Here is a 17,695-nt window from a genome sequence, read left to right on the forward strand (position 1 = left end):
GGTGAGCGGGGCCGCGCCTGCGCAGTCGCCCGTGGCTCGCGCTCAACCCGGCAAGGGCTCCTGGCTCCGCAGCGGGTCCCCGCGGCTTTGGGCACCGCCCCCGTCCCGCCCCGCGGCGGCGTCGCCGGGAGGCGCGCAGGGTCGCGGTTGCCGAGGAGCGCTGTGCTGAGATACGGTCTCTGGAGTTAACTTGTGTCGTCATGAGGCCTCAACGTGACTCCGCGACACCGAGTGGCCGGTGCCCAAGTGTCCAGTTCTCATCTGCGCCCCGCTTTCCCGGCCGCTGAGTCCGGGCCGGAGTGAGGCCCTCCCGCTGCAGCAGCCCGGCGCCCCTCCCCCTGCTGCTCTCGCCTTTCTATTGACGTGGGTCCTTTTGTAACCCATCTGGTTGTGCAGAGGGAAGGCCAGGTATGAGGCCAGGTCTTTGCAGAGAAAGAGGTTTATCACAGGAGGGCCAAGCAAGAACGGGCGTAGAGGTGCGGTGCGAAGCTCAGATTTGTGTCCCCGGGGCCTGCTGAGGGGGTATTTATCCGGAAGTAGGGAGCAACAAGGGGAGGGGGCTCGGATATGATTGGTGGAAAGTGAGTGTAAGTTTCAGGGTAAGGATCAAGAGCTCTCCTGCGCAGGCGCTGGGGCTGCTAGTTACGCCTCTGACCGGTCGCAGGTGCAAATTGGCGGTGCGGGGTGTAACATGCAGTGGGCTTTTGGCCCGCGACGTCTAAAGGTCACTATTGCAGTCCCTCGTTCTAGTCCTTCGGTGTGCCTGCGCAGCGCTCGGTCGGCGGGGCTGTCAGCAGGTTTGTTCCCCTGGTCCTCTGCAGAAGGAGCTTGGTGTTCTCTATGTCATTTTGTTTCTACCTTGTAGAAACTTGTAGCCTTGTAACTCACAGGTGGTGATTTCAGTCCATGCCTGTCTTTGGATCATTCCTCAATCTTGAGGGACGAGGGGTGACCACCGCTCTAGCCGCTTTCTGCTGCTAAGGGCGAAGGCCCAGCAGGGGCTTGAGGAATGAAACAGCTTGACGTCTAGCTGTACACATTCTAGGGTATTCAGACTGGACTGTTGGAGGTGTTGGTATGCCCCCAATTCAGGGTTGACACGACAGAGGAATAATCTGGTGGCCTGCAGTCTTTGAGAGACAAACTTGACATGAAAGTTAAGAATTATAGGCCCAACAGAAGAATCAGTAGCGCTGTGACTAAAGGAAGTGTCAGTGGATGGAGTAAACGGCCGACTTACCGAGGAGAAAGCCCTATATAGAATCCATGCCTCCGGCGCGCCATTACCAATGCTGTGTCACCAGCTGGCCTGTTGCTGTTATTTCCTTTACACTGGGTGGTATGTGGTATTTGTCCACATGCACCAGCAGCTGTTGCAGCCACACAGGCGCTGCCTTGTTCTGCCAGGGGGTAACCGAAGGCTGTTCTGTTATCCATTGCTGCAGTGGCTATGGAACTCACCATGATCTTTGGTCAGTCTAACTGGAGGCTGGCGTTTTGGCCAGTTCCTCCACTGAGGCAGGTAGATTTTGGAGGGTGGCCTCGTGATAGGTACCCCCCTCCCCGTGGGGCTGCTCATCCTGGTGCTAAGCCTGTGCCCGTGATTATCAAGTCTGAGGCCGCCTTCCTTTTGTCTACTCTCCTGGGGTGGACACGTTACTGACCCTCTTGAGTCGGGCACCAGTAAGTGTCCTTCTGCCCAGTGTCGCTCGCGCCAGTAGACAGAGACCAAGTTCAGTTGAAAAGCAAAGGAAAGCTTTATTCTTTGACTGAAGAATAGAGAGATGGGAGCTTGCTCTACAGCACAGGGTCTCTCCTGAAAGGCCCAGGGGTGGTGCTGCTTTATAGGGTTCTGGCAGAGGGAGGGGTGGAGTCATTGTGGGTCAGGCGGGTGCAGCACTTCTGCACACGGCTCACCCAGTCTGGCTGTCACGCAGAGCCGCTTTGCACTGGGAACGCTAATCCGACATGTTAGGTGGGAAGCCTCTGCACACGGCCCCCTACAGGCAAGTAAAACTAGAACAAACACAGAAGAGGTTGGACCGTATCCCCTGGATTCCATCTTATTTTTCCCGGGACCCCAGTGGGCTTTGCTGGGGACATTTCCTTTAGGTTGTGGCCCTCTGGGCCCCACAGAGGAACACATCCTCCTGGCGTCCACATCGTCATCCACGCGTGTTTCTGCAGAGGCCAACGGGCTGGGGCTGAAGGTGCGTTAGTGGCACGTGAGTGACGTGAGAGTGGGGCCAGCTCGCAGGGTCTGGTGGGCTGCAGGCCTCTTTGTTGGGGGCCTATTACACCAACTCTTATTTTGGTGTGCTTGAACCCATTTTTGCCATTTGATGGGCTCTTGGTAGCCAGTGTGTTCTAAGGCCCTCCAGGCAAGTTGGGAGTATCCTTGGAAGGCTAGACCATCTTTGGTTTGGGTCAGTTCCTCTGCTGACTCATTTTGGACTCCTCCACAGAATAGTTACAAGTTGGAAGGTTATAGTTTTCAGTGGCTCCCACTTGCTAGGGTGTCCTGGCTTGTGGATGAACGGTGGTCCGAGCTCTGTAGGGAGGCATTTAAGTACATCGTTAAGTGAACTGTAGAGGGTGCGAGGGGAGGTCAAATTACACGAGAACTTTGCTTCAGGAGTGGGTATTAGGGTAGCCTCTAGAGGAAGGTCAAGGTTATATTATGTAGTCCTCCTTTAACCATTAGTGGGGGAGCCTGGGAGAGGGCTGGCAGGGCTGAGTGTATCTTTCCCCAGCTGGGGGTTAGGATGACAGACCCAACACTGCCTTTCACCCCCTGCTGCAGTGGCTTTTGAGAGGTGAGTCAGAGTGTTTGGGTCCCAAGCTCGGTGTGTGACAACCCCGGCAGGAAGATGGGAGGAGGAGAAAAACAGGGTCCATCCCAGTTCCTTTCAGGACCACGGGGATAGTTTACAGATGAGTTATTTGCATCTGAAAATACACGACTATCAATGTATTTATTTTCTACCTTAATACCCAAGAAGAGTAGAGGCTCTGATAGACGTCATTATGTTTACAAAGGAAATGACTCCATCCCAAGATAGCACATGAGTTTCATAAGCAGATAGAAGAGCACACAGCCCCACCAGACTAGCAAGAACCTGCCCGCCATCCACCCTAATAATGGTCCAATGACTCGTGGCCGCGCCTCTGGTGACCTGCAGGCTGGGCTCTGTGTCCTGACCCTGGAAGCTGTAGCTACCAAGGAACCAGGGGCCTGGCTGTGGCCTAGGCTGCCCTCACAGTGACCCTGCCCGAGGGGCATTGCAGGATGGAGTCTTCTTCTCAGAGCTGGCCAGCAGGTCTGATGGTCTCCCTGGAAAGCCTGTCCAGGCCCAGCCCCAGCCCCAGCCCCTCTCCAAGGTCAGAGTCAAGCAGATGTTCCCTGCCGGACCCTGTGAAGGGACGATGGGGCTGGCAGCCTAGGCTGGGCCGTGAGGGTGAACCACCTGCCCTGCTCACCTGTTCCCCGGCGCAGAGGTGCCAGCAGGCAGGTGGCCCTGACCCCCCAGCACGACAATCACACCAGGATACATTACAAACATTTCAAATTCAGAGGCAATACCTACGTTGTAGAGATACACGTTATCAAAGCTTTATATTAAAAACATAAAAACTCATACAAAGTTTGAGTCTATACACGTGAGCCCATTCACCTCTCCGCAAGGTGCTTTCGACGGCAGACGCTCCTGGGCCCTGGGTGCCAAGCCCGCGCCTGCCAGGGACCCGTCAGCTCACGCACTGACCCCGTGGCCGCGTTTGGTTCCTGCAGAAGAGCGAGTCCTGGCGGCAGTGCCCTTGCGTCCCGGCTGCCCCCCGCGGTGGAGGTCCCACCTTGCCCAACGTCCCAGCCGAAGCCCGCAGGGCTGCAGGCGGCCAGCTCTAGGCCAGCGGCCCGTCTCCATCCCCGGGTCCTCTCCTGAGCAGGTGCAGGCTGTTGTCATCGCCCTCGGGTGCATCTGCTTCCTGCTCGCTGCCCGGCGGTTCAGAGGGCCGCTTCAGGCCCCGCTGCTTAGAGACGGCCAACGCGTACTGCAGACTGTAGCGGTTCCAGTCACAGCTGCCGAGGGCACACGGGACTCACATTAGTAAGACCGACGCTGGGGCCTTCTGTCTCCAGATCAGACAACAGAGAGAGCGGCCCTGGCGTGGAACCAACCGGAACCTGCTGGTGACAGTGGAAGCCCCACCCTGCCCATCAGCCACTCCCGAGACACGTACAGTTTGGAGACGTCGTCCCAGTGGCGCTGGATGCTCTTCTGAAGGAACTGAACTGCCGGCAGCAGTGTCCCCACTCTGGAAAGGACACGTCCCTCAGCATGGGCGGCCACCACGAGGCCACCCGGACCTGCTCCACGCTGTACGCTAGTAGAGCCTCCCCGGCCTGTGCACCCACACAGACAGCTGACCCAGCGACAGGTGGCCAAGGGAGCGGCGGGCCGTACCTGCACTTGAGCTTCTGTCCGTGGGCCATAAGCAGTTTCTGAGTCCATATGAGGTAGAATTCGAGATGGCGAGACTCTTCGAAGGATGAAGCTAAAAATTCCAGCGCCTTCTCCACGTACAAGTCAGGCAGGGAGGAGCTGATGACCTCAACTGGAAGAGAAGGAGGAAGTCCCACTCAGCCCGCAAAGAACCTGGCAGGAGAGACGCGCTCACAGCTCTGCATGTGCAGAGACCCGGCCGCCGCGTGTGGCCGCAGGGCCCCCTCGGCCCCGCGGGCCTCCCCAGCCCTGGCCCGGGCTCACTCTCGTCCCAGGGCACCGACTCCAGGGCCTCCTGCAGCAGCTTCCTCTCGTTGAGCCGGAAGGCCATGAGGATGGCCCTGGTGAAGTCCCGCTGGCACAGCGCCGCCCGGATCTGCACAGGCGTGACGCTGGTGTCCAGCTCGAACGGGTCGAAGAGCATCCGGGCGTCCAGGGAGTAGATGAGGAGCCCCTCGGTGGTGGTGGCCGCCCAGCAGCGCCCTGGGAAATCAAGCAGACTTAACAGAGGCTTCCTGAACGTTTATTTCCGCTTTCCCCCATTTTTTGAAGAACAGGTACTGAATACGTCCCTGGGGTCCTGAGTGCAACAAGGGAGAGGAAGCCTGGGGGACGCCGGCCCCTTGGGAAGGAGCACCCTGTGAGGATCAGCCCGCTGCAGCCCCGTCCTGCTCCCTCCCCCACCAGACACTCCTGGGTCGGCCCGACAGGCACACGGACAGGCGCTCAGGGCAGGTGCCCACCTCCCCGCTTGGAAGCTGGGCGTGTCTGAAGCCACAGCTTCCATGGCCGTCCGCCAGCGGGGACAGAGATGGCCACGTCTTACCCCCCGGAGGTTGGCGGTGCCCAGAGCCGGCCAGAGGCTCCGTGCTGCCCTCGCCCCGGGAGGGGGCTGCCAGGCCCACCGCGCACACCGCAGGCCCGGAAGGGACCAAGCCCACCCCTCCCACATCAATGACCTGACACCCAGGGCGCACCGGTGGGAGAGAAGCGGAGCGAAGTCACCCTGATCTCAGGTTTGAAGTGCCGGGAGCTCATGTCACCTGGGAACAGAGGCACCACCTGTCACAGGGCAGCACATCCCTCACCCCTCGGCCCACGAAGGGAGGCCCGCCCTGCAGAGCCAGCAGGGGCAGCAGCCCCGTGTCGGGGCCTCAGGTGCCTCTTCACGGCCGCTGCGGGCCTCCCCGGACGAGCCCTCAGAGACGGCGCTCTCTGGGCTCCGGCCTAGCCAGCAGCCGGCTTGTCCGTTCCGGAGAAAAGCCCTGCCCAGCCCAGGCTGCGAGGCAGGTGGTTCCAGCCCCTCAGGGCCCTCAGGCCGGGGAGGCTGCCAGCCCGACACTGGGCTTGCCCTGAAGCCCACATGGGGACAGGCACAAGGCACAGGGCTGTGCACCGGCCAGATGCCCAACCACTCGCAGGGGGACCCCACGCCCTGGCCACCAGCGCCAGAGTTCCTGGACGTCAATCGCTGCAGCCCCGACAAGAGCAACACCGCCCGCCATCCCCCAGGAAAAGCAAGTGGTGAGCAGGGCGGCCTGCTGTGCCCTGGCCAGGGGGACACAAGAGGACCCTCTGCTCACCCTTCTTTACGCCCGGCAACGGTATCGGGACCCCGCCCTCCTCCATGGCGTCTTGGTCGATGAGCGCCAGGTTGCCAAACTCTGTCATTTTCCTTCGGTTCAAAAATTCCTAAAGGGCGAAACCCGGACATCTCACTGCGGGAGGTGCAGGGAGGGTGCGCTCGTCTGTCCCAGTTCCCTCCTGTGCCACCAACACAGGCTGGGGGGCGGCCAGCCCTGCCTGGAACCCCACGGGGCACACGGAGCCTGAGACAGGACAGGGCGTCGCCTCCCCTGGGCTCCCGCAGCCAGCCCCATGGTGGGTGGATTCTCTAACTCGACAGCCGAACGAAGGGCGCGCGTGAACCTGTGAGGGATCCGCACGTGGGGTGCCGTCTGCTGCCACCTGCAACAGCCCGTCCTGCTGCACGTCCCCTTGGACATGACGAGGACAGCCCACCCCGGAACACCCAGGAGGGGGCGGGCTTACAGCCGCACGCAGAAGCCCCTCGCCCGGCAGGGGAGCCAGAGCAGGTGAACCCCGGCAGGCACACCTGTCCAGAGGCACCCCCCCCCAGGTCCCCGTGGAGCCGGGGCGTGAGCAGGGCCATGGGCAAGGCCGGGCAGCCCCGGGCGTTCGCAGCAGGGACCACACAGGGGTCCCGTGCAGCCCCTGGGCCCTGCTCTGCGGCCTTGCAGCGCTCGCTCACCTCCATGGCGTCCAGAGAGAGGTTGCAGGAGATCTCGAACTTCTTCCTGAGAATCTGCTCCCTGACGTGATAGATGCACACAAACTTGGACATCCCTCCCGCCAGGATGCTCTGGCCGTCCGCAGAGTAGCACAGAGTGGTGAAGGCCCTGCAGAGGGGACGCGGCCTCAGTTGCCGCCCGGAAGGCCAAACAGCACCCTCCCCAGCATCCTCCAGGGCTCTGGCCTAAACCCCGCAGGGTCAGAACCTTGACCCAGTCACCAGGCTCCTTCTGGGCAGCACGGCCCCTGGAGGAGGGGCAACGCTGCAGCTCCTGAGAGGCAGGGCGGCTCCCAGAAGGGCCGCGGGGAGGGGCCCGCCTGCCCCGCTCACGGCGGCGCTCACAGGGGCGTCTACTCAGGCCCGCAGGACCAGAAACCTGGCGCTCACTGCCCTGCTGGCTCACAGGACTCGAGACGGTGACCTTGGATTGGGCAGAGGATTCTTAGATACAACACCGAGAGCACAAGTGACAAAGGAAAAAATATATAAGTGGGCCTTCGTCACAATTAAAAACGTGCTTCAAACAACACCTTCGAGAAAGTGGAGACGAGCCACGGGAGGAAGAAGACACTGCGAAGTGTGTATCTGATAGGGGTCTCGAGTCTCAAGTACACAAAGCGCTCTCACAACTCAGCAACACAGATGGCCCATTAGAACAGGCAGAGGCGCTGGAGAAAAAGTTCTCAGAGCCCACACACAAATGGTCCATCGGCACGTGAAAAGATGCCAAGAACATCACTGCTCAGGGAGATGCAAACCAAAACTATGAGGCACCAGCTCACACCCACCAGAACAGCGGGGATTTTTAAGAACAGGCAGGAAGGAGCATTGCCAATGATGTGGGCACAGCGGAAGCCCCTGCCCTGGGGGGATGTAAACTGTGCAGGCTCCTTGCAAACAGTCGGGGTGGGGGCGTCCTCAAAAAGTGAAACAGAGTCACTAGGGGGCCTGGCAATGACACTGGCAGGGATGCACCTGAGACAACTGAAAACAGGCCACAGGTTCTGGTCCTCGGGGTGGGAGGATGTGGAGCCTGTTCATCCACACGGACCCCGTCAACACCCTGCTCCCTCTGGGGGGCCTCCGCTGAGGAGCTCCTGGGCTCCGGGACAGCCCCACCGAGCACTCACTTCCCCTTGGCTGAGTGCTTGGCAGTGATTTTGTCCAGCTCCTTCCTGCCCGTCTTGAGGTCGTGCCTGCCCTCGATGGAGCCCGTCTGCACCGCGTTTTCGGGATCCCAAAAGGTGATCTGCGAGTTCAGCGTGGCCACAGCCAGCTCGGCACCGTCAGGGCGAAAGGTCACGGCCAGAGCTGAGAAGAGGCGCGGAATCAGGGCCGAGGAAGACCCTGGGCTCCGGCCGATGGGCCACACTGAGCTGCCCTCGTCCCGGCACCCTGAGGGCCCGGCCGCAGGACGCGCACAAGGCATAACCGAGCAGGGGCGGCCCAGTGGAGGGCTCTGGGCGGGAGGCGTCACGTGGAGGTCATGGGCGGGCCGGAGACGGACTAGCTGGAGGCGGGGGTGGTACAGAGGCCCCCGGAAGACGCAGGGAGCCAGTGGCTAAAAGCCTGAATCAGAGCCGGGTCGGGTGGCAGGAAGCAGAGACCATCACAGAGACCACGAGCCGCGGGGCCAACGACCGGGTTCCGTGAGGGCCAGACACAGGCTGCGCAGCCTCGCTGTGACCCATCAGCTCTGCAGCCCGGCTGGCTGCGCACCAGGACGCTTTGCCCCCGAGCGCAGGCGGTGGGGCTCCAGGACAGGGCCTCAGGCCCAGGAAGCTGCTACAGCAGGGCTCCCGGCTTGCTCCCCTGGGGGAGCCCGACGCGAAGTGACAAAACCAGGCCGCCAACCCTAACAGCCCACGGCGCTCGGAGCCCTGAGTTTATCCAATCACGCGCCCGAGACTGGGCCTTCCCCCCCGGTGCCCGGCAGCCGCTTACCGTCGGACGTGAGGGCCAGCGTCTCTGTGGTCCTCCAGCTGTCCGCCATGTCCCACAGACGCACCGTCCTGTCCCAGGAGGCGCTGGCCAAGACCGACTTCGTTGGGTTAAAACACAGACCACTGATGGGCCCCTCATGGCCAGACAAAACCTACGGCCGTTCAGAAAAGAGCTCTGAGGACGAGAGACGCCCAGCGGGCCGACCCGGGGTGCAGAGGCCATGGCCGCTGGGCTGCGGTGTGGGCCAGGAAGGGGAGCCCGCCCAGGAAAACGCGTGTAAACGGTGCTGCCCGTGTCCGGGATGTGACTCTGTCCCCCACTCCTCTCAGGTCAGTCAGGCCCCCTCCCCACACCCCAGCCCCTGGCCAAGAGCACAGCTCCTGGACTCGCGGCCCTTACGTCGAGGAGCCTGCCCGTCTGCATGGACCAGATGAGGATCTCAAAAGAGTCCTGAGCCCCAGCAGAGACGATGTCCCCGCTCGAGTTCACGGCCACACAGGAGAACTGGGTGGGGCGCGGGGACGTGAAGGTGCGGAAGTTGCGGTACCTGCGGGAGGAGAGCCCGGTCGGGACGGTCCCGGGGAACCACGAGCTCTCGTGGGCCTCACCCTGTGTCTGACCGACGAGCCCAGAACCCTCAGCCTCGCTCTCACAGCCCAGCACATGGGGAGAGGCTGCGGGGCAGGCGTCCCCGTAGGAAGGTCACCTGTGAAGGTCAAAGGCGCGCACGGTCCCGTCCATGGAAGAGGTCACAATGACGTAGCCAGTGGTGGTGAAGGTCACGCCGGTGACCCCACTCGAGTGCTCCGTGAAAGTGATGAAGCAGAAGCCGCTGAGGGTGTTCCACACCTTGACCTGTGGCAGGTAGCACCATGGCTCAGGACACCCCACGGGGGTGCCCCTGCGAGCGAGGACTGGGGCGCTGCGGGGGGCATCCTCCCACATCTGAGAGCGGCTGCTGGCACCACGGACCCCTTAGACGTGCCCAGAAAACAGAGCCAAAAAGGGGGAAACACACACCCAAAGCCTCTCCACTCAGACCGGGCAAGTCTGCAAACGGCTTCTCAGGAAGCCAGATGAGGCGGGGTGGGCTCTGGAGCTCCAGGCTGAACCCCACGTCAGGGCCTGGCCACGTTGCTGCACCCCACCTCAGCCAGGCCAGCAGAATGGGGACAGGACCCCTCGGGCTCACTCTCGCCACCCCCGCGGCCCACCTTGCTGTCGTCCCCGCCGGTCACAATGTACTGCCCGTCGGGGGAGTAGGCCAGGGACACCATGCTATTGAAGTGGCCCTGCTGCTTGAGCACGTAGGACTCGCTCTGCCACTCCCACACCAGCAGCTGGCCCAGGCCTGCGGGGCACACGGGGACTGCTCGTGACACTGCTCGCCCGTCTCGGCCTGAGGCAGGTGCCGTCAGCCTCCGCGTGAACGAGGGGCCCCAGCACGGAGACGCCAACCTCCCGCGTCACCCGCCAGAGGCCAAGGCGACAGGCCAGGTGCTGTCGAGGGAGGCCAGAATCCAGGCGGCAACGGGACTCAGGGCTCAGAGGAGCCTTTGTGCAGGAAGCTTCAGTGGCTGCTCCTTCGTAGGGAGCCACCTGGCTGCTGGCCTGGCGCGGCGCCTTGGGGGGAGGTGGGATGGCCGGCAGTCTTCCCGGAGGAAGAGTCCCGCTCCTGTCCTCACAAACCCTGGTACCAACCTGAGCACCCGAAGGCGATCCAGTCCCCAGAGCCATTGATGGCGATGGACGAGACCCTCTGATCCGAGACACTGCGGAGAAACGCGGGGCTCGGTCAGCACAGCAAGGGCCCCCATCCCTTCCCCAGGGTGGCCGTGCGAGTGAGGACAGGGCCAGGTCTCCCCGCTAGCAGCACCCACTTCCTCCCCACCCATTTACTAGACACAGACGATTCACTTCACTGAGCGCATCAGAAAACCCAGAGTTTTCTCGCCCCACGTTCAAAAGCTCGAAGCTGTGTGACTTTGGGAAACCAGTGCTTTTAGTTTTCTCAACGTTCCAGAGGTGCAGGAGAAGAAAAATGAGAACAGGAAATAAAAACAATGGGATCTACACGTGGAACCAAAGCTCCCTCTGACTGGGGGGTGGATGGGGCCGAGGGGACTGCACATCTGAGATGGGGGCAGGGCAGCAGCGCCCCCAATCTCTCTAATCCAGGAGAGAGGAAGGCACAAGTGTCCTGGGAAGCCATCCGTGCGGCTGGCAGCCACTCCACGGCCCTCGGTCCAGACGGGCACAGCACGGCTTCCACCTTCCCCCACTGCCCGCTGGTGGACTGAGAGCGCGCGCGCACACACAGACACACACACACACACACACGCACGCATGCACACGCACGCATGCACACACGCATGCACACACGTGACCACACAGAGCAGAATCGCAGACCTCAGGGAGTGGATGAGGTTGAACTCGGGGAGCTCGTGAAGGTGGAAGATTCCAGAAGCAAAACCAGTGACCAAGAGGTGGACCTTCTTGTGATATGCTGCAGCTGTCAGATGGTTGAAATCTCCTTCTTTATTGAAGAAGTACCTAGCAGGCAGGGACACGAGAACTGTGGGAAGAGGACCAGAGAGCCCGGCTGGTCTCACAGCCCCACCCGACCCTCAGGGCGTGCAGAGGGCAGCCTGACGGCAATGCCCTCATCCTGAGAATGACCTACTACGTCCTCACACTCGCAGCTCTGCGCTCCCAGCTCCTGACCCTTGCTCTGCCTGGGACCGCACTTCCCCAGGTACCGCCGACTCCTCACCCGCCCACCCCCGCCTGGGACCCCGGGGCAGGAATCACAAGGCGGCCCCAGAGGGCGCAAGGCCCACCCCGTGCAGGCGGGAGACCTACTTGGCCGCCCGCGAGTACTTCACTTTCCCCTGCTGCTCCTCGGCAGCCGGCGTGGCCTTCCCGTGGACGGTGGTCTCCCTCTCCGCCCCGTCCTCCCTCTGCAGCAGGTCCGCCTTCCAGCCCGTGGGGGCTTTCAGCCTCAGGCCCTCAGGGGGGGTGTCACACTGCCACACGCACAGGGCGCCGTCCTGGCTGAGTGTGTACAGCTGCGGAGGGAGACGCGAGAACCTGGGTCACCCTGACCCCCAGCCCACGGCGGCCCAGGCCGCACAGACACCTCCCAAGCCTGCCCTGGCTACCGTGGCCCCAGCCTCCCCAGGGAACCGGGAGCAGCCTCAGGGGAGGGCCCAGCGCCCACTCGAGGCTGTGACCGGGGACGTACGTCCAAGCTGCTGGACTCGAAGAAGCAGCCCACGATGGCGTCCTTGTGTCCCCCCAGCGCGTAGTAGATGAGGTTGTCCCACCGCTCGGCCCCAAACACCCACGTGGACATGTCTTTGCTCCCGACCGCAAAGCACCTGGGGGACAGGGGAGTCGCAGCTCAGCCTCGGGCTTGCAGGTGTCAGCCTCCCCGTGGGGTCCCCGGGCACAGGGGAGACGCCCAAGGCTCCAGGCGGGGACAGCTCTGGTCTGCTGCATCCACCTGTGCTTCTCCCGGGACCAGGAGCCTCACTGCACGTGTGTCACTGTCCCTCCGAACAAAGCGGTCTCCCGGCGGGGGGCAGCCCAGGGGAGCCTGAGAACCGACCACTGAGCCCGTGGGGGGCTGCCTGGGGACCCTGTTCTTCATGCCTCCCTGACCGGCCCTCGATCCCAGGACCCGCGGAAGGGCAGGAAGGCTTGGCTATGGGGCGCCCAGTCCTCCCCGCAGACCCACCCCCGAGGAGCCCACCCACGTCTCCTGCGGAAGCCCTGCGCGCCTGGGGGCTGCGTGCCCCGCACCATGGCCAACCACGTGAGAACAGCCCGCCTGGTGTATGAAGTGGCAGCCGCCACCAGCCTCCCCTCCCACTCCCGGCGCCCAGAACCCAGGGCAGCGGAGACACAGCCAGCCCCTCTCAGGGACGGTGGGGCCAGTCTGGCCCGGCAGCCAGGCTGGGCGATGCCCGCCAGCTCTCCTCCTGCCCACAGCTGCCCCGAAAGCTGGGCCACCGCATGCTGGCTTATCGCGGTCCTCATCCAGGGCCGCGCTCTGCTCTGGTTTCCGGCGACAAGGGCCAGACAGACCTGACTCAGACCCAGGAGCCAGGCCTGTGCCCCGTGCCACACGAGGCTCATGAGAGACCATGTGAAAACAAGACGGGGATGCGACAAGTCACCCCGAGTTCCCCAACAAGGTGCTGTTTACATGTTCCCCTCGGGCCCCTCCTATGCCCAGCCCCACCCCGACCAGGCCTCACCGGGAGTCGTCTGTCCAGTCAATGCACGTGGTCTCGTCGTACGGCCCGAAGTAGGTTTTGTCCAGAACAAACGCGTTGAATTCCCGCTTCCTCCCAGGGGCGTGGTACATCTGAGCAAGGTTGCCTTTGGTGACAACAAATTTCCTGCCGCAGAAATGGGCGCCATCGACATCCAACGCCGGTGAGGGCCCCGAGCCCAGCTCAGAGCTCCGGACAGGGCCGCTCTCCTGCTCCGAGGCCAGCCCTAACCCTGCCTCTCACAGGCCCCGAGTCCCCCCTTCTCCGGGCGGACAGAGTCAAGGAAGCAGTGGACAGGCCCCGGGCCCTGCCACACCTCTGCCCCGGAGCGGAGGCCCCTCAGGTTCTCCCGCCGGCCCAGGGGGTGGTCACCAAGGCCAGACCAAGCTCAGACAGCCCCGAGTAGAACCAAACGCAAGACACAGACAGGCCCTGTGACAGGACCCGGGCGCGGCCCCTGCCCAGGACGCCTTCTCCGGGGTCGCTGAGGGTGTACATGGGGTAGCCGCCCCTTCCACGGCACAGCCGGCCAGCCTGGGCCTCAGCAGCCGGGAACAGTCCCCCTCCCCACAGCCCTGGAGTCCAGGGCAGGCCCGGGACTCGCCATGTGCTCCTCCCAGCGGGGTCAAGGCCGCGGGTCAGTGCCACTCAGCACCAGGGCTCCTCCATGACCCGGTGTCTGGGGGCACAGCTTCCCTGGAGACGGTTCTGGACGAGAACCTACAGAACCTGCCACTCGAGGTGTGAGCACCAGCCCCGGGGGAGGAGAGGAGGGGCCTGTGCAGCCCGGATCCAGAGGGGGACCCAGAGGGGCACGGGCTCGGGGACTGTCTGTGGCCGCTGCAGTGATGTCCGAGCCCACCAGGCGCGAGGCAGCCTGCAGCTCGACAGCTCCCGCCCCGCCCGCAGGTGTGTACCTGCCATCAGGGGAGAAGGAGACGCTGTGCACAGCGCCCTTGAAGTGGAAGTGGTGCAGCACGGCCCTGCAGACCAGGCTGGTGAGCAGCGCGTCGCCCCCTGTGGGAAGGGAGAGCAGAGGGAGGCCCCGCACGTCGCATGCAGGCATCAGGTCTTGAGGCCCAGTCCCGCGGTGCCGGCGGCACACGGCCAAGGAGGACACGCCGCATGCCCACCCGAGGCCCACCGGGGCCCCAGACACGGAAGCAGCCGAGGGGACCATGCGGGCCTGGACCCCCAGGGGTCTTAGTGTCGGCCTCGGGTCAGCTGGACACCCGGCCCGCAGCCACCACCCCATGCCGTCGCCGCCTGTCGGCCGAGGGCGGTTACCTTCATCGACAATGATGGCAAGGCGGCCGTCCGGGGACAGCCCCACACACTTGATGTTGTACCGAGTGGCCAGGGGCAGAGTGTCGGACTTGTTGCTGGGAAACAAGAAACAGAGCTGAGCTGCTGCTCTTGTGCCGTCAGGCGGGGGTGGGGGGCCGGGCCAGCCCGGACCAGCAGCGCCCCCCTGCACCCGTCCCCCCGCCCCTCCAGGCCTGCCAGAGCCCCGGACTCCTCAACCGCCCCTCCCTCGAGAGGGAGGAAAAGTAAGACAACGTCCTGGAGAAAATTTCGCTAAGCATGTAAAAACCTTAAAAGTGGGTTTCGGACGTGTCAATTTTGCTTCCAGGACCTCATCCTGAGAGGACCCTGGGAACATAGAGTCAGGAAACCAGAAACAAGCCAGCTGTCCAATGGGAGGGTGAGCTCAGGGACAGCATGCCCTGCCCGATAAAGCTTTTTGCAAAAACACAGAAAAATGGGAGAGCTAAGTAAAAGTAAACAACCACTGGATTACATTCTAATTTTGTTCTTTATTATATAGTGCCACGTGGTCATTCCTCTAGGTAGCACCGTCACTACCCACACCAGTGATGACCCCGCCAACAGCTGGCCCTGCACTTCAGGAAACAACTCGCAAGCAAGTACTACGGCCCCATCTTACAGACTCGGAAACGGAGGCCTGCAGAGACCCAGGCAGCCTCTGCAAGAGGAGGGTCTCCCCCAGGCCACACATGTCTGCAAAGGGGTGACAGCCTCCCCCCAAGAAGACAGAAATGGAGCCACATACTTGCTCAGCAGGAGACAGAGTGAACCTGAGCACACAGAGCCGGTCCCGGCAAGCACGCTGGCCGGCCGGCCGGTAGTCCAGGGCGGCTCCCACGCCCCAGGCACCCCCTCCCAAACGTTTCAGCCAAGCGACAGGCAGCTACTACCCTGAAGGGAACAGCAACAACCTCATTACATGGGGTTCAGCTGACGGACGAGAAGGAAGAAACCAGGATCCCTACTGCCAGTCCCACTGCTGACCCGTCGGCACTAGGTAAATCCCGTAGCCCCCTATCAGGGGGCTCTGTCTCCATCGTCTGCTTAATAGCAACAGGTGTGCTATTAAAAAGAGAGATGAGGAAAACACTGTGTTTTTACCTGCCAACTACAATGATCACAGCTGTTAATGTCATTTTAGTGAACTTACTGTTTTAGGTCAAACACAGTGACTCTGTTTCCCACGGGACTGATAACTGAATTTCCATCACATGTAAAATTTAAGTTTCCACACCGATAGACTGTCCCCAGCAAATTTGAAAACTGAAAAGAAAACAAAGCTGTCTTAACACAAAGGAAACACAACTCCGGGAAAGGGCTAAGTGAGGCCTCCGGCCAAAGAGATGGCGCAGAGACCCCCGCAGGCTCCCTGATCATTCCTGGGGTCCCGCTAGCCACCTCCCACCCCCTGGGACACTTCCTGGGCACCTGCAAGGCCAGGCCCTGAGCAAGAGAGAGGAGGAAGTGAGCCCAGTCCCCAGGGGCCCTGAGTTCTCGCTGGGGTGGGTAAGGGGCATGGTGAGCGCGGGGAAGCGTCCAGACAGAGTGTCTGCCGGGTGGAGGACAGGACAGGACCCACGTTGCAGGAAGAGAACAGCTGTGACAACGGAACAGCGTCCCAAGTGCATCCTGGGTTCAAGGCTTCCTGAACAGGGTAACCTGCTGCAGCCCATCCATTCAATCATTCATTCAACCATCAGCCGCCCTCAGGTTCCACGTCGGGCAGGCGGGCGATGGAGACAGAGCTGTGATTGCAAGGGTGCCGTGCTGCCCAGACAGCCAACCCCGCAGTCCAGGCAGGAGAGGGAGAGGAACTTCAGAGGGTGGTCAGGGAAGGACCCTCAGAGGGGCCATCTGAGCTGGAACCCAGATGACAAGGAGCACCTGCAGCTGCAGGCGGGCAGGGCCCTGGGAACCCCAAGGAGGCCACAAGGAGAGCCCGGTCAGCCAATGTTTTAAGCAGAGGTGAACCATGATCGATCCCCTTTTTCGAAGGTCACGCGACCCTGGGAGCCACAGGAGATGCAGGGAGTCGGTGAGCCTTTGGTGCCATTCCACACAGAAGGCAATGGTGTCGGAACTGGGGAGATGACCCAAGGAATGGAGAGCATGGATGAAATCGGGCCCGAGAGGAGCCGGTCAGCAGGAGGTTTGGGTCACAGTGGGGAAGCAGTCCGAGCGGGAAGACCAGGTTGAGTGGGGGCAGCGTGGGTGTGGAGTGGAGCTGCTGGAGGCCCGCGCTGTGGCCAGGGCCAGACCAAGCCTGTAAGGAGCTGGGACCCGACGGAGGGGGAAAGGCCGGAGGCGGCGGCCCTGCGGAGGAACAGCCTTCAGGGGAGTGGCAGCAGCGGGCGGGGCCGCGCAAACGCCCAGAGCTCCAAACCCGCGGGTGGCCCCCACGTCGCGCGCTGCGGGCTCCGGGAACCAGCACTTCCGTCCGGGCTAGTTTCCGCTGCCCTCGCAGAGCTCAGCCGGACCCTCCCGCAGCGTTCCTGCTCCTCCCGCCCACGCCCGCCGCTCGGTCCCAGTCCAGGGCGCTGCGGTCCCTCGCTCGGCCTGTCTCAGGCTGCACGGTGAGGGACCAACCGGTGCTGCCGGACCCAGCCCGCCCAGGCCCGGCTCCCTGGCCCCGAAAGAGCAGTCTCGAGCAGCGACCCCACCGGGACCCCGGGCTAAGGACCCCGCGCCACCCCCGGCCCGCACTCACCCGGTACGCGAACTTCATTGCGACCGCCACACGTGTGTTGCTTGCAGCCTCTGCGCCCCGCCTCCCGGCCCGCAGTAAGCACTTCCGGGGCAGGAGAGCGGTCCCGCACCAACGCACCACAGCGCCCCCACGGGGCCCGGAAGAGCTGCGCCGCCGGAGGCTGGGCCCCAGCCCGCCGGCCCCGCCCCGGAGGCGTGGGTTCCTGCCCACCCGCACCGCCCACCGCAGTCCAGGCTTGGATCTTCACGGGCTTGGGCCGGGCCTTGACGAGCCATTCAGGCACCAAGGAGGGTTCTGAGAAGGTCCAACCCCACGCTTATCCGTTTGAAAGCTCTCGATTATGAAGTGGGGACCAAAACAACGAGACTGAATAAACTGAAAACCTTTTCCGAAGAAAAGAAATTGTATTAGCGATGCTACCAAACATGACAGAGGCAGTTCTACCTTGTCAAGCTTCAGGCTGGCAAATAGGTCTACAAAAAGCTCGAGAACTCTGAACACTGAAATGTCTTACTTCTAGTGAGCTATTGGGCAATAAGTTGTGAAAAAATCCCTAATGCTCCCCCAAAAGTAAATAATCTATGCTTAAGAGTCAAGAACAAGGATTATGGAAAGAAAA

At 62.3% G+C, this 17,695-nt stretch overlaps 1 protein-coding gene across 3 annotated transcripts; it reads right to left on the reverse strand.

The window, feature by feature from the left end:
• Positions 1–185: 185 nt before the first annotated feature.
• On the reverse strand, positions 186–17,125 carry PWP2 (PWP2 small subunit processome component). Of its 3 annotated transcripts, XM_029214963.1 has the most exons (21): positions 17,077–17,125; positions 15,520–15,632; positions 14,328–14,422; positions 13,958–14,057; positions 13,023–13,166; positions 12,005–12,140; positions 11,623–11,828; positions 11,170–11,313; positions 10,462–10,532; positions 9,975–10,111; positions 9,467–9,615; positions 9,160–9,307; positions 8,761–8,911; positions 7,947–8,127; positions 6,775–6,922; positions 6,086–6,194; positions 5,480–5,545; positions 4,767–4,985; positions 4,464–4,614; positions 4,240–4,314; positions 186–4,078 (listed from the first exon to the last, which is right to left on the reverse strand). In XM_029214963.1, exons 1-21 carry the CDS (start codon positions 17,092–17,094, stop codon positions 3,901–3,903), a joined length of 2,739 nt encoding a protein of 912 aa, XP_029070796.1. In that variant the 5' UTR covers positions 17,095–17,125; the 3' UTR covers positions 186–3,900. The 3 variants fall into 3 exon arrangements, with proteins under 3 accessions (XP_029070796.1, XP_029070794.1, XP_029070795.1); XM_029214961.1 differs by having other exon boundaries at positions 13,958–14,422; XM_029214962.1 differs by lacking the exon at positions 17,077–17,125 and having other exon boundaries at positions 13,958–15,431; positions 15,520–15,552.
• Positions 17,126–17,695: the final 570 nt, after the last annotated feature.

This window comes from Monodon monoceros, unplaced genomic scaffold (assembly GCF_005190385.1).
Source record: "Monodon monoceros isolate NGI ecotype Baffin Bay Population unplaced genomic scaffold, NGI_Narwhal_1 Super_Scaffold_11, whole genome shotgun sequence".
Taxonomy (NCBI): domain Eukaryota; kingdom Metazoa; phylum Chordata; class Mammalia; order Artiodactyla; family Monodontidae; genus Monodon; species Monodon monoceros.